At 44.2% G+C, this 20,624-nt stretch overlaps 1 protein-coding gene across 7 annotated transcripts in view; it reads left to right on the top strand.

The window, feature by feature from the left end:
* Window positions 1–20,624, top strand: part of SHISA9 (shisa family member 9) — a 545,216-nt gene that overhangs the window by 267,866 nt on the left and 256,726 nt on the right. For 3 of the 7 annotated variants that reach the window (XR_014840775.1, XM_085017604.1, XM_021086587.2), the window contains exons 3-4: window positions 10,335–10,490; window positions 16,615–16,662. Coding sequence is in view for 5 of the 7 variants with exons in the window: in XM_085017604.1 (XP_084873730.1) it covers window positions 10,335–10,490; window positions 16,615–16,662 (204 nt within the window). In the remaining 2 variants the exon portion in view is untranslated. Of the gene's footprint in view, window positions 1–10,334; window positions 10,491–16,614; window positions 16,663–16,696; window positions 18,383–20,624 lie in introns of those variants that run through there. The other 4 variants (XR_014840776.1, XM_085017601.1, XM_021086588.2 and 1 more) reach the window with 2 other exon arrangements.

Genomic DNA, 20,624 nt, shown 5'->3' with positions numbered 1-20,624 from the left:
GACAAATTTTTATCTAATTTTGAGGTAGATCTGATTTTTTTTGTTTTTTTTTGCTTTCTTGTGGCCAGAGAAAAATCTTCATGGTGTTTCAAACTATAATTTTTAGGCTTTCTCTTAAAAAGAATACTGGGCATAAAGGTTTGGGAAGGATAGAAAGGAAAACAGAGCAAAGAGCCAGAGCTCCATCAGGATTTCTGAATGCCCCATTCTCATTTTGTGGCTGGTAGGCAAATTACTAGTGCAACTGGCTCTTGCAGGATGATCTCCTGCCTATTCCCTCTCATTTGTCCAGTTCCGGGACAACTGAATAATCTAGAATATGTCCAAGGAGCCCTTAAGGAAACTTAACAGTCTCTTCTTCCATTGGCTACACATCATGGTGTCTTGGTTTCCCTGACAGTTAGAAGCAATAAAGCTTTAAGCTAAAACATATCAGATGCTTACTATCGTGCAGTACTGAGCAAGGTAGGCGTCCAGTCTCTAAGCCTGGCAGAACCCCATGAAAAATCTCTTAAGCTCCTCATTTTAAAGCTGAGAACACTGAGGCTCAGAAGGGCTTTCTGATACACCCAAAAATGCTGTTGGGAAGTGGAAGCGCCAGAATTTGAATCCAGAACTGATTGACTCAAAACTCCATTCTTCTTTGATTGTTAGTTATTCTGGATGGTGTGGTCCATGCAGAAGGTCTGCTGAGGCTACATGGTGGGGCACATAGAGTGTGTTGGAAGGAGCAGGAGGGGCAAGACCAACACAGCCTTGTGGGCCAGGCAAAAATGTGTAAGAAAAAAAAGTGTAAGAAAAAAAGCTTTGGAAGAATGTTATGAGATCCTCTAGCTATTACATGGTGTAAGAGCTAGGACTGGTCCACCAAACACAATGTCGGATGTGCCGGAGACACTCACATATGTGAGAAGGAAGAGATGGATGAGCCAGATTGGAGAGGTCAGAGCACAGGTGGGTTCCACAAGGCAGTGGGGGAGCCCAGCTCGTTCCCTGGATATGACAGTAAGTTCTATTCTCTCAATAAAAGAGAAAACAAAAAGACGTAGATCTGGCCAGTGGTTTACTCATCGAAGTGAGAAAGTTTACAAGGGAAGATACTCAAGAGAGAAGAGTCTCTCTTCATTGGAGAGGCTTAACATCGATCCTGGCCCAAGCTTGGTGGAGGAAACACCAATTTTGCCATTAGACAAACCTGGGATTGCATCCTGATGGTTACTGGAATGCTGTGTGACTTTGGACAAGCACCTCAACCTCTCTGAACTTTGATTTCCTTATCTGTAAAGTAGGATTGTAATACTTAGAAAAACAGCAGTAAATTTTTCACATGGTTAATGTGCTTTTCTATTTGGCCTTTTTGAGTGTATGACTTTTGTCTGAATTGGCCTGTGCTAACCATCTACTTGGGAAAGAAAATGTAGAAGAAAGTAGAAAACTCACTCCATGCCACTGTGTGGGAACCATAGCCCCACAGTGAGAGGCTCTGTGGCAGGATCCCTGCTTTCAGGCCATCTGGTATATGAGGGTCATTGGAGAATGACAACTCAGCAATCTTATAGTTAATTAGACTGTACCACTTTCTTTTTTTGGTATTTTATTTATATTGAAGTATAGTTGATGTACAGCTTTTAAGGTATACAGCAAAGTGATTTGATTATATATATATTCTTTTTCAGATTGTTTTTATTAAATGTTATTACAAGATATTGAATATAGTTTCCTATACTATACAGTAGGTCCTTGTTGTTTATGTATTTTATATATAGTGATGTGTTTCTGTTAATCTCAAACTCAGTTTATCCCCTCCCCCCTTCCCCTTTGGCAACCATAAGTTTGTCTGTGAGTCAGCTTCTGTTTTGTAAATAAGTTAATTTTATCATTTCTTAAGATTCCATGTATAAGTGATATCACATGGTATTTGTCTTAATCTGTCTGATTTCACTCAGTAGGATAATCTCTAGGTCCACCCATGTTGCTAAAAGTAACATTATTTCTTTTCATGGTTAATATTCCATATTATGTATCTATCACATTTTCTTTATCCATCTCCATTGGACCTTTGGGTTGTTTCCATGTCTTGGCTGTAATATATATAATACTGCAATGAACATTGGGGTGCATGTATCTTTTCCAGATATATTTTCTGGAGTGGGATTGCTGAATCATATGGTAACTCTGTTACTCTTTTTTCTTTCTTTTTTTTTGTTTTTTTGCTTTTTTAGGGCCGCACCCACGGCAAATGGAGGTTCCCAGGCTACAGGTCTAGTTGGAGCTACAGCTGCCGGCCTACGCCAGAGCCACAGCAATGTGGAATCTGAGCCGCATCTGCAATCTACACCACAGCTCATGGCCATGCTGGATCCTTAACCCACTGAGCAAGGCCAGGGATTGAACCCACAACCTTATGGTTCCTAGTCAGATTCATTTCCACTGCGCCACAATGGGAATTCCTATTTTTAGTTTTTTTATACCACTTTATTTCTTAACCGACTCAGCTACCCCCGGACAGCTCAAAGCTTCTTCCCTGTGAGTTCCTTTTACAGTGGCGTGTGACAAGAGGTCTTTGCCCTCAGCATCTCCCTCAACTCATGCATCGTTCTTCCCCTTCACCAGGATCTGAAGGCCGAAGAGGGAAAGTTGAGCGGCATGATCTTAGTCCCCCTCATCCCCCTCTTTCTTTTCCTTGTCACAGCTGCCTACAATCCGAGGGGTCAGTCTTCCCAGCCCTTTCCTCGCTGGTCTACCCTTGCCAAAAACCTCTGTGGTCTTGCCAACCAAGTCTGGTCCTCAGTAGGCTAAAGAATGGGGAGTAATGAACTTAGTAAAAACAATCTTTCAAAGTCAGTAGTGTGACTTGAAATTTTATTCCTGTCTGGTTGCAAAGGCATTTTTGAATGTCATAATTCGCAAGTAACTCCCTTAGAAACAGCAAAGGATGTGCCTAAGATCACAGATTCTAGAGTGGGACCACCAGGCTCAAAGCAGGGCTCTGCCCTGTACAGGTGGTAACATTGGTAAATTACAAAACCTCTCTGTGCATAATGGGGTTAATAACAGTATCTCGCAGGGATTCTTGGAATAATATATTGGCTCATATACGAAATAGTGTCTGGCACCTCATAACACCTCCGAATTTATTCTGTATATAAATGTGTTTTTACCCTCTTTATCTTTCATCATCATCGTCATTTTTTTCGATGTTCTTTCTTTAAGAAATCCTAATTTCCTAGCCTTCTCCAGGTATAAGGATGCCATGGGCCACCCAAAGCAAAGCTCGTATAATCTGGAAGACAAACGAGACCAGCACATTAATAATCTGAAAAAGACGTTGTATTCTCGTCAGTACAGTTCCTTTCTCATAGAGCTATGGGTTAAAAATTCTGATATTGCTAGACATTGATCCTGGAATTAAGCAACTAGGTAAATGGGTAGTGGAGGCCAGGAGCCAGAAGTTACAAGTGAGCAAGGGGAGGAGGCTAGAATGGGTTGGACTAGGAAATGTTAGGATGAATTCATGTTTAGCTTCCTCGAGTTACAGATGCCACGTATGTCAATATTGATAGGCATGCATACATGTGTGAATTAGTATACACACATAGACTTCCTCACCCTGTCAGCTGAAAGGGTCTCCAAGCCATGAGCACACGCAATCCCTACATCTTGGTTTCTAACACCATTCTCCAAGAGAAAGACCAGGGTCCTTAGAGAAAGGGCTGATTCTAGGATGGGAGAAGAAATAAACAAGATAAACCCGGAGCATCTTACAGTGCCAGAAAGTAAGAACGTTCTTACGGGAAAAAAAGGTGAGGGGCGTAGGAGCTGAGAGAAGGAGATTCCAGTGGCCAAACCTGAGAGAATTTGAGCAAAAACCAAAATAAAATAGGGTTGGATTATAATTCACAGTATAAAATATATATCCATGTGTCCACACTAATATATTTGTCTCTTTAATTAGACAGGGAAGAAGAGACAAATCTCTTAGGAAGAAGAATTGAAATAATTTATATAGACACTCTGTACTCAAGGAGATGGAGCATTACTCCCCCCTCCTTCATCTGGGTTGTGTAGCGTGGCTTCCTTCCCAACAGTGTGGTGTGGCAAGAGAGAGAAATACAGTAACTTTATAGTCAAGATCCCTGACAAACACCACCTCAAGCAGTGATAAAGGTTACTATTGATAATGATGACATCATAGCACGTATCCTTAAGGTATTATGATGAGAATGTCACCTTATCTGTACCCCCCCCCCCAAACCCATAACCCCAGTCTAGTCATGAGAAGAACACCAGAAAAATTCCAATTGAGGGTCATTCTGCAAAATACCTTACCAGTACTCCTCAGAACTGTTAAAATCAGCAAAAATAAGGAAAGTCTGGAGTTCCTGGTGGCTTAGCAGTTAAGGACTCAGCCTGGTCACTGCTCTTTGATCCCTCACCCTGGAACTTCTGCATGCTGTGGGTGCAGCCAAAAAAAAAAAAAAAAAGAAAAGAAAAGAAAAAAAAGAAAAAGAAAGAGGAAAATTTGAGAAAATCACACCCAAGAGGCATGTAAAGAAACCTGATGACTAAATTTAACATGCTACTTGGATGATATTCTGGCACAGAAAAAGGATATAGAATGTGGACCTTAGTTAATCAGTACTGGTTCATTAATATAAACCAGTGTACCCTACTCATTTAAGATATTAACAATGGGGAAACTGGATCTGGGGTATATGGGAACTCTCTGTGCTATCTCTGCAGTATTTCTCCAAATCTAAAATTGTTCTACAGTAAAATTTTTTGGAAAGATATGTTGTCCCTGTATCATTGCCTCATAGGCTTGATATGAGGATTTAAAGAAATATTGCGTGAAAATTCCAAGTACCAAGTGACCAGCACATAATGTATGTTCCACACAACAACACTGTTTGACCCTGCTGTGCCCTTCTGTGCTCTTCTTCCTTGCCGTATGCCTTGGGCAACGTACTATTGTTGCCCTTCCTCCAACATGAGCCAAACTGGTCTAGTTTCCGATAGTTGTTATTTGTCCCTTTTGCACTGAGAAAGCTAGTCACAAACACTAGTTTGTGACTGAGTATTTTTTACCTTAACTGACCCCATCTGGATTGCATTCCTCAGTCTGTTTGGAGACTGAGATAAATTGCATGACAATGGGACATACATGGCCGTGGCTTTGGTGTAACCCTCCCCGACACTTCCATTTAGTGTAAAGTGTGTCTTACCTTTGAAAGTGATTGTCAAAGACGTGAGGCCCCTCTTCTCTCTTGGGAGAGAGGGCAGGGGGACATAATCCACTTCTCGTTTGCTGGCCGAGGGTCTTGGTGGAATGCAGCCCCCTAGAGCTGCAAGTCCTCGTTAGTCATTTCTAAGGATCAAAAGGAGCTGCAAAATTGTAATGCAGGAACGTTTCTTCACGGCATCGGGCAGGAAGACCCTCTCTGTGGATGTGAGGAGGGCAAGATATCTCTGGGGCCGAGTTGTGTCTAGAAGAGAAAACTTACTCTGTGGAGCAAGACATCGCCGGTCCTCCTAGATTCCCTCTACGGTCATGACTATGCAAAATAAAACAAACAAACAAACAAAACATATATATATATTTTTAATGTTGTATATATTTATATAAATGATTTCTTTTGCATAGCATATATACTATATATAGGAGTAATGCTCTACCTCCTTAGTACAGAGTGTCTATATAAATTATTTCAATTCTTCTTCCTAAGAGATTTGTCTCTTCTTCCCCATTGAATGAGAATATTAATTGTATATAATATGTATACTATATAAAATATATATTATCATAATATATGCATAGTATATAACTGTATATAACTATGTTACCATAACATGTAATTATAAAATACAGTATTGTATGTGTATATAAATTGAGTATATAAATATAAAGTATGTATACTAAGTATATGACTATATAAAAGTATATATACTGTGTCTATAAATATATATTTATGGTTTAATATACTATTTCATATATTGTGACATACTATATAATATATAATAATTTTCTATGTGTGTGCATTTATATAAATATATACACATACATAGACACATATACAAGCTAAATATATACGCAATTCAGATATTTATCTACCTATCTTATGGTTCTTCTCTCAATTGGCAGGATTTGCAGATTATAACCCAGCTCTCAGCCACTCTTCTCTCTTCACTCACCCTACTGTCCTGTTTTTTTTCGGATGCTGATCTGGGCTTACCTCCCATCTACTCTTCTGTATTTGTTCCCCTTATAACTGGATATATGTGTGAAAAACTCACCAGGACACTAGGTTGCCAGGCTTGGTCCATCTTCCTATTCAGTACAATGAAAATAAGCTTAAAAAAACCCCACTCGCCAATGTCTATTTAATAATTCTTGATTGCTGCCCGAGACTGGATTTCAATATTTCTGAATAATCCATGCCTGGAAGCTAGCACAAAATGGCTAAAACTGCCAGAAATTTGCTTCCTGCTGTTCTGAATATGAAAGCAGGAATGTGACTCTGGGCAGCCTGGGCTTCTTTTGTGAGGGCTCACTTGGGTGGGCCACCTCCGTCGTTCCCACTTCCATTAAGGGACTACTCACTGCCTCTGAGTGAGCTCAGGACTTGGGAGAAATCACCCCAAAGCAAATGCTTCATAATGGACTCCAAAGTGTGCTGTTTAATAATCTAAAAGGCTATCTATCCCAAGTGGTAAGGAACATCTCGACACATTTGTTTTTTTTTTTCTTTAATGAAGTGTTTAGCATTTCCCCTGGCAGGACTACAGGGTTTGAACATCGTGGGTGGAATTTGGGACTGAGGAAACAAGAGATGCCACTGGCCGATGTAGGTGGTGTCAGCTCTTTCACTAGACAGGCCAGTGCTTGGGATCTATTTCCAGGGGGGACAATACCTGCCCTTAAGATATTAGTTAATCAACTTATGCATGTCCTTGGGCATTCTCTATGCACTACCTCAGGCAATTTGCTATTTGAAATCACTACTGAAGCTCTGTTGAAAACTCAGGGCCAATGCCTGTTCCATTTTGATCCCTCTGCAGGCCCCATGGGTAACTTCCCATCTGGTCAGTTCCAGCTTCCTGGAGGGAATCCAGACAACAATTGCACTAATCAGAACGCCACACACAGTAACCCCAAAGCGTAAGATCTCCTCTGCTGCTCTCCATTGTCCTTATTCTTTCACAAAGAAGAAAGATTTTTGTCCATGTGGTAGGTTCAGACTCACTTTAATTCATGACTTCCTGGCTCCTTGACTCCAAAGATTCCAGATAGGGGGAAAAAAAAAAAAATCACAGAGGAGCTCTGATTGGACCAGCCTAGATCACATGCTCACTTCTGGCCCAATCACTGTGAGAAGGAGGTGTTGTGATTGGTCTGATTTGGATCATGTGTTCACTCTGTGGCCAGAGGTGTGAGTTACTAGCCTGATTGCCAACTGCTAGCATAGCTCTGAGTAAGAGTTTCTCTGGCCTCCAGAGCTCATGCCACCCATGACCATAGCAGAGTTACAAGTGCTGAGGAAGCAGCCCTCAAACAATGACTGATGGGAGATGGCATATAAATACTCAGGAGCTCCCTTGCCCCCAGGACCTCTGAATTCTGAGACATTACTCGGCACCATTTACCAGAATTCCAGAGTGGGGTTAGACCCCAGCTCTCCGCAGTTGCCCCTTGATCAGCATCGCAGTTTTTATCTGCCTCTTTCTCTTCCCTGTCTCACCCCCTCACCCTGACATCACTGCCCAAAGATGCTTGTACTCACGTCCTTAACTCAGTGACTTCTGGGAAAACCCCAAATGAGGGAGTTACTGTGATTGGTCGCTCATCCAACGACTCAAAGGGGAATGAAACATTGTGCCAAAGGAACTGGTAGTTCTGAATACATGAAATAGTAACTGTCCACCAAGTAAATGTCTCTATATATTTATATTTAAGATCTATATTTAAATATATTTAGATTATATATTTATATATAAAATGCACAAATAAAAAATATATAAAACCCACAGCTGGCAAAGGATGAGAACTTACAGAAAATCACTTCCTACTACACCAGCATTTGGGCACAGAACAAGTCTGGCCTGACATGCCCAAGTAAAGCAGAAAGACGTCCCTAGCAGCTTGTTCTGGAGAGGAAAACGTCAGACTCTTGGGGGGTCTAGTCTACAGGAAAAGCTGTACTTGCTGCGAGACAATATTTCTGCCATTACTTCGTTAATCTTAAGACTCTTCTGCCCAAGCTGAATTCCGGCCAAAAAGCTATCACGGCAGCCTCCTCAGATGCTGGCCGGAGGCTGGGTGACTTGGCTTCTGTTTGGCAATATTCCCACTAGAAGTCGAGCTTGTGGGATGGCCCATGCATGCGCCACGATAAAAATCCTCTCCTTATCTCTGTGTCTCCACTGTGGTGTCCCTGCCTCTTTCCATTCAAGTGTTGTGGTTTCTAAAGCTAGACTTACTCCACACATGTCATGGGTTGAATTGTCTAGAAGCAGTGCTTGAGAGAGGGGTTCAGTTGTATGAGACTCCAACACACACATACATATACCCACACACCCCTCTAAGGTTGTGAGGGAAACAAAATAGGAAAGATAAAGGGACCGCACAAGGATGGGGTCTCGGTTTCAGATAAAGTCTGAACTAGGAGCTGTCAAACTACGGCCATTGGGTCAAATTTGGCTGCCACCTGTTTTTGTAAATAAAGTTTTATTGGCACATGGCCATGCCCATTTGTGAGCATAATGTCTGTGTCTGCTTTCTAGTTATAAGGGCAGAGTGGGGCAGTTGTCACAGAGACTGGGTGGCTGGCAAAGCCTAAGCTACAGTCTGGTCCTTTACAGAAAAAGTTTGTTGACCCCTGCTCTTAACTTGTCCCAACCCATGGGAGCTCTGGAGCACCCACTGTACCACAGTTATCCCACCTTGAGGCAAGGAGCTGGTCTTGGTACCTTGATGTCGGCTGGCTATTGGTTGCTGCCCACCCTGGGTATTGAGGGTGAGGTGCACTAAGCAGAGTAAGCCCAGGATGGTGGCTCCCATCAGCCCAGAATAAATTTCTAGAAGTTGGGGCAGCTGTGAACTCTCAGCAGTTGACACCATGGCTGAGAAATGGGCACACATGCTGGGTTAAGGGGATCTTGCAAGGCACCACCAGCAACTACCACCATGTTGATCTGGACCTGCAGCGGGGCTTCCTACCTGAAGCTGAGTCATAATTATCTCACCTGGACTCCGTGGCTCCCATTTCCTTCTTGCCTCCAATCTGTCCATCTCATTGCTCTTGAGGTGAAGACAGAAACCCTTAGCAGCTCCAAGAATATTTCTTCAGAGAAAACTTCTTGAATCTCTCTCCTCATGAATCCCGGTCCCTCTAAGTAGCCAGTATTCACTTTGTGTGTCTTTACCTATTTTTTCAGCCTTTGCAAACCACAGCATAAAAAGGATATTCACAGCTTTTGTCTTTAAACCAAATGCTATGTTATTTGCATTACTTTCACATTTGCTTTTTTTTCCCCATAACAATACAAACCATAAGAAACCCTCTCCAGTTTACATGGATAGTTAATTGATTTTTAACTCATTTTTTTAATAGCTGCATGATATCCCATCATATGTGTGTATATATTATGTACATAATACAGATGTCCAATAATTTAAGAAATCCTATATTGTTTCTGTGTGGTTTTTTATTTTTCACTTTACAAGCAATGGTGCAGAGAACCTCTCTGAACAAATGTTCTCACATTCTGATGCTTATATTTCTGAAGTTGTGTGATTAGTTTGTTTAGACGTTGTATTATTTGGTCAACATACTCACACGCTTTACATTTCCATACACACTGCCAGACACCTTTCCGAAAACCTGGCACATCAGACATCCATCATGAGTTTATGAGACTGTCCAGTTTCCAACATCTTTGCCAGATTGGTGTTCTTCAGCCCTTTCGATAGTTTGCCAATCTCTTGGCAGAGAAGTCACCCCCTGTTGTCCTGACTTGCATTTCCTTGACCGCTGCAGAAGGTGTATTGCTTGGATAATGAACGTCTCATCGGCAGTGATAGGACCTTATATTAACTTGGGGATGATGGAAGCGTTCTAAGTGCATCCTTTGCTCTTTATTCATCCGTCCTCTGCTGCTCTCCAGTGAAGGCTATGGAGTTGGCTCTTGCCAATACACCTGCACATCCTTGGCTGCTCTCCCTTGTGTGTCCCCAAAGGACAGGGAATTTTGGTTGTTAGTGATGTGGCTGTGGTGGGGTGGGAGAAGCTCCTTTCCCTTTGGTGACCATCTCCCTTTATTCTCTTCGCTTCCAGACACCACCCAGATGAACAACGCGGTGCCCACCTCCCCTTTGCTCCAGCAGATGGGCCACCCACATTCCTACCCCAGCCTGGGCCAGATCTCCAACCCCTACGAACAGCAGCCGCCGGGGAAAGAGCTCAACAAATATGCGTCCTTGAAGGCAGTCGGTAAGGGCTGTTTTGTTCTCTCTTTCTCCCCTACTTTTCTCCATATCTCCAACCTTTTTTTTTCCAGTCCTTTTTCTGTCTTTCTGGTATCTATCTATCTATTTATCTATCAAGCATCTATCATCTCTCTCTCAAATCTCTCTATTGCTCTCTCTCCCTGTCTCTTTCTCTCTGTCTCATTCTCACCCTCTCTCTCTCATATGTATATTCTGGGTCTCTCTACTTGGGATACAGTTGACTAGGGACCAGAGCCCCCCAGCTGCTTTCCCTCTGCCCTGGTCAAGGTCAAGTCCTCCCTGGCTGTGAGGGGCAGGGTGTGGGGGAGGGCGCCTCTGGGGGCTCTCTCCTGGATGAGAAAGTGGATCCTCATTTGGTCTCATGGATGCCTCATCCCCTTCGCCACTGACCATCTGCCCTGGTGAATCTGCAGGGAACTGGGACATGGGACCCAGAGGAACGTCCTGCCCTTTAGTGGGTGACAGCTGCCATCCCCACGGTCTGTCCTCTTTTGGAGAAGTTGGTAAGGCTGCACATTCCTGTCTCAGGCAGCTTCTGCTCTTCCAGATGTAAATATGCCCAAGAGTGGGCAGCCTGGAGCTCCTATCAGCTGAATTCTTGTCAAGTGTGAGACATTGTGTTCACCCTTTTCTAAACACAGTGACCCAAAGAGGAAGATACAACTATTGCCCCAATTTTCAGATTAGGAAAACTGAGACTCAAGGAGGCTACTTTAACTTGCCCCAAATCAGGTAGCCTATGGGCAACCTCTGCTCCTGCTGCTACCCTCCCACAGCCCTGTGGGAGGGTTCACCCCATTCCCCTCTTAGTACATGAGGGAGTGTGACAGTGACCCTGACAGTGACCTACGCCCCTGAACTCATAGCCGCATTCTACAGGATGGAAGCAGCACCCACGGCAAAGCCACACTTTGGGACAGGCCAGACCGTGCTTTCTTTTCCTATCAGCTTCTCAGCCTGTTCTCTTCCCCCGCCGCCAATCTCCTCGTGGAGATGGGATGGGAGACACATGCTGATCAATTCCAGTATGAAATACCCAAATTCCATTACAAATGAAGGGCGGAAAAGACACAACCACCTGTCTAGGCTGCGGTAGGAACCATGGTCGACGATCGTCAGAGTCATGAAACAAGCACCTTGATCCCCAGCAGAGGGCCAGGCACACACTGGGAGCTTAGCATCTGAACCAGAAGGCTCTGGCTAGGAATTCATACTCCCTGGTCTCTCACGACTTCCAGTGGAATCGTTTGAAGAAGGAGTGAGAGATGTTTTTAATACTGAGGACACAGGTTGTGCTTCCTAAATCCCAAGCCTTGGAAGGCCTTACATACCAGTCACCCCTGTTTCCTGTTGAATTTCTCCACCCACCACACCCCCTGTCTGCACTCCTGACCACAGGCTCCCTCTATTCGGTATTATGTATCTGCAAAGCACATGCATCCTAAGCATGTTCAAATAGACTCAGGTATTGCTAGGAAGGGATGAGGGCCATTGCCTAGGAAAGAAAGAGTCAGGGCATCTGTGCTGATGTAACTGCAGAAGGCTTCATAGGCTATTTGGTGGTCCATCTCCCTTCCTGAGCCTTTTGCATTTAAGTGATGAAGAGTGTCTATTGTTGTATTTAATTCTTATTTGGGCATTAAAAAAATCCACCCAGATGTCTTTTTCTTTTTTGAACTGGTCCCATTACCCAAAACAATTGACTTCTTCCACTTAAGGCCCATGTCTTATTCCCCCTCCACACCCAGTGGCTCTCTGGGTGAACCATAAACGGCTTTTCCAACAGTGTTTCCTTATCCTGTTCAGGATTGACACAAGGCTCCTTTGTATAGCAAATATTTGCAACGGATTTGGAATTAAATTTGCAGTCTGAAAGTTCATTTGACACTCCTTGAGTAACCGTTGCTTCCACAAAGCGGGAACTCCTGACATGTTTGTTGAATGAATGAATGAATGAGCTTGTCTTTGACAAGCATCGAAGACCAGCTTACTTGGAAGGGAGCACCCCCATATCTCCTAAACCCCTGAAGGATCTCGCTTGGAGAACCCTCCCCAATCCTAGATATGGTTGATGTGCCCCTTTCTTCTCTGTCCTTCTTTTCTGACTGTTATGGGAGTTCAAGTTCACAGGCTTTATCTGAGTCACGGATGATCTTGTGATGCTCTTGTGAGGTCCAGCAAGGGGGAAGACTGGGGGACTGCCTGACCCAGTGGTTACCCAGGAGTCCAGATTCTGCCCGCGCAAATGAAATGCAAATCCCGTGATAAACGCTCTTTCAAGGATTCTTTATTCAGGCATCATGTGACCATGGTGTGAATGACGAAATGCATTTCGTTAATAAAGTCATTACCACCCAGGAGAGAAGTTGTTTAAAAAATGGTTTGCTGTTGAAAGCTCTGCAGTCTCTGATAACCAGAGTCATTTGCTAAAAATTTCAATTCAGTAAATAAGGGGAGTCTTGGACAGCCTTTAGGGTTAACTGCCAAGTTCAAAAATATTTCTGGAAAATAACAGTTCTCTTGGAGGCTTTAATATTCTGAACATCAAGTGGGTTTGAGCCAGCCACCAAAACCCTCTGACCTCGGCTTCCTCATGTGAAAACGAGGAAGCTGAACTCTAGTTTCCCAGCTCCACTCTAATTTTAAAATTATAAAATTAAACAATTCTACTAATTCTAGCTACCAGAATACCTGTGGGTCATTGATTATGTTCCATTCATTCACTGTCAACTCTGGGGAGACAAGGGTGGGAGTTGTTGATAGTTCCTGAGATAAATTCTTCCTTTCCCTTCTATTTCACTTCATTTCATCATTTCATTTCATTTCTATCTTATTTTATTTTCTCTTCTTTTATTGTTGTTTGCTTGTTGAAATCACATTCATTCATGTTTTTAAAAAATTTTTTATTACAGTTGATTTGCAATGTTCTGTCAATTTTTGTTGTACAGCAAAGTGACCCAGTCATACCTATATATACATGCTCTTTCAAACATTATCCTCCTTCGTGTTCCATCACAAGTAACTAGATAGAGTTCCCTCTGCTTATCCACTCCAAGTGCAATAGTTTGCATTTACTCACCCCAAGCCCCCATCATTTGTGTTTAAAGAGAGCTCTTTTCTCTCTATAATTCATAGATTTGGGACTGTAACTCCTGGCCCAATATAGCATGGGGCTACAGAACAGTCTCTGTTCCCAAGGGATTCACTGCCCAGTTATTGGTAAAAGATTAGCACACACTAGGGAAATGTAGGCAGTTACACCTCATTCTATTCTGGACAAGAAGGAGAGATGGAGTTGAATTATTTATTGTTTCATTCATTCATTCACTCATTCTCCAAACCTTTGATCTGGTGTCCCTTGATCGTAGGTCCCACGGAAGCATGAACCAAGTGTGTTCCATTCATTGCAGGCGTGGCTCGGATCCTGCATTGCTGTGGCTGTGGTGTAGGCTAGCAGCTGTAGCTCCAATTCGACCCTTAGCCTGGGAACCTCCATATGCCATGGGTGTGGCCCTAAAAAGACAAAAGATGAAAAAAAAAAATGATCGAGTTCATACATTTATTGCAAAAATGACTCAACCTCCTCAGGTCTCAGTTTCCCCATATGTAAAATGGAGATAATAAAAACACACGACTCAGGTTTATTGGGAAGATTCACTGATACAGTGCAGAGGAGGTGCTTAGCCTGGTACATCGCCAGCCCTCACCCAAAACTACCACATATGAAAGTCTCCAGACCAGAGTTGTGTGTTGGTCATGTTTTGCCTTGAATCTCCAAATACGCTGATACAGTGATGAACATGCCATTAGGAATATCCCAAGTCCACATGGAGAAATCAAATGTGAATACCCTAAGTGACGCATAAGCCCCTCAACTGTGAATTAACCTCTGATGGGTGTTTGTTTAGTTTTGCTTTTAAGTTAGGAAAGGGAGTTTGAATTCCCAAACAGTACACCTCTGAGGGAGGGTTCCGTTCCAAAAATGAGGAAGCTGAGGCTCAATAGAGTTAATTTTCCCAGTTACACCCGAAGAGCCTAGGGTCATATTTGCAATAGCCTGATTCAGCCCATCTTCTTCCCACGAAATGATGCTGCTGCCCACAGAGCAACTTCTAGCACCAGAAGGATATAACCAGCACCCCCTCCCCCACAAAAAAAATTAACTGAAGATGCCCATTCTCCTCTTTTGTAGGGAGAGGACTTAACTAGGGGATTTTTTGTTTGTTTGTTTGAAAGTAAAAATTTCCTCATGATGCTAAGTATAACTGAGGTATAACATGTTTAAGGTATGCTGTATTTGAAGTATAATTTAACATATATAGTATAATATGTAGATCATAATTTTACAATAGTGGGACTGTTGAAATAGGCACACAGTAGCATAATCCACATCCCAGGAAGGATAAGAAATCGTTCCATCTCCCAGAAGTTTCATTTTTCTTTCTTTCCGTGCCTCGGGGCCGGCCTCTTTAGATAAGCATTTACTTTTTCACTCAACACCTATTTTATCTAATGTCCGCTAGTGTCACCCGGCCCTTTAGGGGCCCTTAACCATGTATTTGGTATCTTGTGTACCCTCTTATTAAATGCCATTATCAGCACTGGGTTTATGAAACAAAACTGGTGACCGCCTTGCCCTGTCTTCGGGAGCAGGGATGGAGTGACCACCCAGTGTTTCCTGCCTTCAAGGCCACCGGTGGCGGTTGGACTTGGGGGCAAGACGGCTTCCTTGGGTCCAGTGATTCAGCGACTACGTCAGGCTCGTATCCACCCACACAGGAAGACCTGGGGCCGCATCACTGTTTCCAGCTGTCAATGACCCTGGCTCAGAGGGAGAAGAAACATCAAGGAGTCCCCGGCAGGGCCCACTTAATTTTAACTTCGTCACTCTTCGCCTGCCAGTCCAATTTTCCCTCTGCTGTGAGTGATGAGGGTCTAGAGTTCATATCTGCAGGGGAACGTGGCAATTTGAGCATCGTTTGGCACGGCCGGGAGGCCAACCGGAAATGTTTAAATGGGGCCGGATCTGTGCTCTGTAATCATTCCGATCACAGACTGTTCCCTGTGTCTCCTCCCAGCTGGCAGTCTGATAGATCTCTGGAAATTTGCGGAGATGTTGAGGACTTCGTTTTTCCAGGTAGATTCCTAAGAGAGGAAAAGCGGGCTCGTAGCGCATGCTGATTGGTCGGGCCACCAGCCAATGGGAAGAGGCTGCAGCCCAGGCACCTGGGCAGGTTTGCCCCGCTTTGAGTAAAACCCAGTCTTACAGAGAAGAACCGGGGTAGGGAGGAGCCCCAGTCATTCTCACCATCGTTTATGAAAGGGTCACTCTGGTGTTCTGCTCATAATAGGAGAGTCCCCCAGGGCTCATCCAGGACATCAGAAATGGAAACCGATTTATAGTCAAAACTCCAGGCGTTATGGGATGCTCAGATAACAGACTTGATCCCCTTAGCGTTGAAGAGAATTTCTTTCCTTTAGGAAAAGTGACTCCCTGGAGAACCTTGAATTCATTCATTCATTCAACGTTTGTCAAACAGACTGTTGTTAGGCACTGTGGTAGGGAGATCTCCACCCTAACTGGCCTGCCACCCAGCATTTAAAGTTGCAGTCAGCACAGCCTGCCCCGACCTTGCATTTGTAACTGATAATGCACACTCCCCCCCCCCCCCGCCACCCCGCCTTTAACGGAAGAATCACAGTAAAGGAGGATCAAAATGATCTCTTGTCAACAGAGCATTGTTACCAGCAAAGCAACCTCATGTAACTTAAAACTTTCCTTTCTTTCTTAGAGGGTTGAAATTCAGGGCCAGATCCACCACCTGAGAAATCTCTGTCTCCCTGAAAACATCTAGGCCTTTTTTGGGGAGAACTTCTTTTGATCCTGTGTTGGGCATTGCTGTGATCATGTTTCATGGCTTTGCAGAGAGACATGTTCATATAATCGCAGTTGTGCATTTAGTTCCTCGCCCTGTGCCCAGGTCTCCTGGGACCTGCCCCCCTTGGAGGCTGCAGCTGGGGCACCAGAAGCAGCACGTGGGTGAGAGGGCACAGCACACCTGAAAAGCCGGTGCACAGATCAGCATCTCTCCATTGTTATTTTTTAGGAAGTTCTGAGGGTGACTGGGCAGTGGCGACACTTAAGTCACCAAAAGGTACTGTATGGCTTTTTCTGGCTCTTTTGTCCAGGTGTTGTTGGATTTGACGTTAATCCATGAAGGCACAGAGAGTCCCAGTGTCCGTGTGTGACCCAGTGCACACGTGTGTCCGCGTTGAGTGGACCTGTAGGTCCCTCTGAGTTCTGGTGTGTAGGTGTTGTGTGTGTGTGTGTGTGTGTGTGTGTGTGTGTGTGTGTGTGTGTGCCCACGCACATGCATGCCTGGGATGGCGTGTCTGTGCTCCAGACTGTTGTTGAAAATTGTGCTACGCCTCGCTTCCTGATATCCGTTGCCTCGAGGAAAATGTCATGAACAGAAACCATCCCAGGTAAGACATCTGATGTTGTTTTTTTCTCAGAAAACTGCAGGCAAATGGCAAAACATAAGGTAAATTAATGCTGCCGTGTGTGTGAGTGAGTGGGGGGGGCACACAATGATCTGAAATATCTAGAGATAAACAGAATCAGATTGTTGGCCTGGGTCTTGGGAATGATTCGCCGTGGGGAAACAGAAAATGGTATTTGCAATTTTCCTGGCTACCATGGTAAGCATCAAAAGTTACGGAGTTGGTCCTCTTGAGACTGTGTATTGACAGGCGGGTGACTGGCCCAGGTCGTAGCTATAGTTTATTAACCCCCTACTATACGCCAGACAGAGGGCTGGGACCCTTATGTCATTTTATCATTGAACTCTCCCGTGACCAGCTGTGTATCTTGTCCTTCCCCTTTAGATATGAGGACACGGGTGTGTGATCGAGGCTAGGTCTTGCTTGTCTCAAGTCATATAGCTGCTAAATGATGGAGCTGCTGTGTGAACTCATATCTGCCCGACTCTCTAATACTGAAATTATTTCCCATGGGGGTGTGATGGGAACAGATTTTTTTTCTCCCCCCAGAACAGCCTGGAAACTCCGTTTTCTTCTTTGTTGAATTTGGTGGTCACAAAGCTATAGTTGATCCAAGCAGGTAGAAGTAAAACTCTTTAGTGACCTTGAACTAGAAGTTAGAAGGTACTGCAGGGATCTAGGTACGATACTGGTAGAGCCATTTTGCATTCTTAAAAGGCAGTTCTGGTTTCCAAGGGGAAACTGGATCAGGGGAGGGTGGGCTGGCATTGGGGTCCCCTACTTGGAGGCTCTTGCAGTCATCCGGGTGGGTGGGGACCCAAACTGGGGTGGGTGGAGGCTGAAGAGAAGACAATGTAGCAGAGGCATAATGAAGAGTCTGCAGAATGCAGGGGGTGCGTGTGACTGGGGACGAGGGAGCCGCGGGCCCACCATGGTGCTCACACGAGAGCCACTCGGGCCCTTGTATTAGCATCCTCTGGAGGGTCGTTAAAGCCCAATTCCTGGGCCCCACCCCAGAGCTTCCGATTCTCTAGACCTTGGGTGTGGCCTGGGGAGCTGAATGGCTAACAGATTCCAAGGTGATGTTGATGCGGCTGGTCTGGGGACCACACTTTAAAAACCACTGGACTGGGAATCTGGGTTAATAGATGCACACTATTGCATGTGGAATGGGTGAGCAATGAGATCCTGCTGTGTAGCACTGGGAACTGTATCTAGTCACTTGTGATGGAGCATGATGGAGGATAAATGTGAGAAAAAGAAGGTATATATATGTATGTATATATATGCATGTATATGACTGGGTCACTTTGCTATACAGTAGAAAATTGGCAGAACACTATAAGCCAACTATCATAGAAAAAATAAAAATCATTAAAAAAGTAAAAACCACTGCCATAGAGAAATCTTGCTAGGAAACTAAGACCCTTTTAAAAAATTTTAAATTTTATTTTATGGCCCCACCCATGGCATATAGAGGTTCCCAGGCTGGGGGTTGAATCTAAGCGGTAGCTTTGGTGTAGGCCTTTAACCCACTGTACCAGGCTGAAGGTCGAACCTGCACTTCTGTAATGTCTCCAGCCTCTGTACTCAGATTCTTGAGCCATTGCATCATGGCAGGAATTCCAACTAAGACCCTTTGATTGGGTGTCCAAGCATCTTTCTATGAGTTGAGGGTTCTGAAGAGGGCAGTTTGACCAGGGTCTCAGAGACTCAGAAGCAACCTCTGAGCTCTGGGGAGGGGAGCAGAGTTGGAGAGGGTCATCCTATATCCAGAATTGGGAGAGAGAGCTTTAGACCCATGTCTCAGGAGAATCCCTTGATTACCCTGTTGTTGCCTTGAGAGAGGCAGATGTTTTGGGTCTTGCATTAGATAATAACTATTCACATGTCAATGTCCATTTTTAGAAATGCAAGCAATTTGGAACATGACAGACCTACTAATTTGAGGCATAAACTTTTTTTTTCCCCTTCCCTTGTGAAAAACAAAGCTATTACGATTCCCGTGACAGCATTTAGAGGCAGTCAGCCTCCCTGTCCTTATATCAGTCTGTTGTTGTCTGATGCATTTGGAAAAATATTTCAGGATGGGTCAAAAGCAAGGGCTTAGAAGCTATTTTTCTACTCAGACTGGGCTAATTTCACCCGTCCTGCTTAATGTGCCTTCATTCATCCTGCTTTGTCTGGGGAGGAGAAAGGGGGTCCCAGAGAGGGCAGGCTCAGGTTGCTCTAGGGTCACTGATCTTCCGCTGTTGTTTTCTACTCAATCTCCAGACCTCGAATCTACGTGAGGCATCATAACAAGGTCAGGGGAACGTACATCCTGCCACTTTCTTGAAAGGAAGATGTATGTGGGGTGTGATGGGCTTAGCCTCAGCCACATCTGGGTTCTGACTGTGGCCCCGTCACTGTGTACTCTTGTTCCCTTCTCTGAGTCGTTCAGCCTCTCCGAGCCCCTCTTTTTTTTTGATCTGCAAAATGGAGGTGTTACTGCTACACCTCCCTCCTAGGTTGTTGTGAGGACGAGATGTGTGCAACATGTGTCACGGTGCCTGGTGTGTGGAAAGTGATAAATAACTGGTGTTATTATTACTGTTATTATCAAGTGAGCAAATTCAAGCTTTGGAAAATCTTGTGGTAACCCCAACTGTCAAACTCTGGATAACTCATTATTTCCCAAACGCTTTTGACATCTGATCTCTTATCTCTCGGGAAAACCAGTTCGTGTATTAACATCCGGAGTGCAGATGCTTCCAGGACCCAGGGCATCGGCAGAGGGGCGGGTGTCTCCTGGGGAGGCAAAGGAAGGGGTAGCTGGGAAAGAGAGAGAACTAGGTCCCTGAAAATACAGGTTTCCTGCTTCTACCTGCATTGACTATAACTCACTTTGGAGGGGAATTGGGGTGGGTTTTTTTTAGATTTTTGTTTTTTCTATTATAGTGGATTTATAATTGTATTGGCAGGGAGATGGCAAACAGAGTTTATTAGTTTGCAGGATTCATTTTTCAGTACCTGAGGTTCCCCAGACAAGTCGCCCCCTAGTGGTCACTACTCTGGCTCCACCCGTGCGCAGCCCTGGGGACTCCTGGCTTGTTTGTTTAATAGCCCAGGATGGAAGACACCACCACCTCAAGCCCAGTGGACTCCCCTAGTCAATATGAAGGCATGACTTGGAAATACAATTATTTTGCAGAATGAAGCTTTGAACCTTACCTGTCTCTTAGTCCAGCAGTCCACTGGAGCCCTGAACTTGGGGAAACTGCTGGCCTGGTGCTGTGATTTCATGACTCTGGCTCTGACTAGAATCAGGTTGGGTGGTCTTGCCCGCATGATCTGGACTTTCGTCTCTGGAGGTGATGCTGGTATCCACACTTCATCAGGTTTGGGGGAGTAATTTTATGAGACAGTGCAAATAATACTCTTCCATGAACTGATGAAGAAAATAGACTTTTTCACTGTGTATGCTTTTACACATGAGGGAACTGAGTCCTTTTGAGATAAATGAGGTTGTCCACAGTCACACAGCACATTATATTGCCCTCAGGACCAGGACCCAGGACTCAAAGAGTGGCCTCAGGACCTCACCCAGAATCACTGGAAATGCCTCTTCCTA

Source organism: Sus scrofa, chromosome 3 (assembly GCF_054392235.1).
Source record: "Sus scrofa isolate SSC_HxYL_T2T_F1_AM1 chromosome 3, Sscrofa_HxYL_maternal_Yorkshire_Landrace_v2.0, whole genome shotgun sequence".
Taxonomy (NCBI): Eukaryota; Metazoa; Chordata; class Mammalia; order Artiodactyla; family Suidae; genus Sus; species Sus scrofa.
The sequence above is the reverse complement of the archived record's forward strand: the minus strand, read 5'-3'. Positions and strand labels throughout refer to the sequence as shown.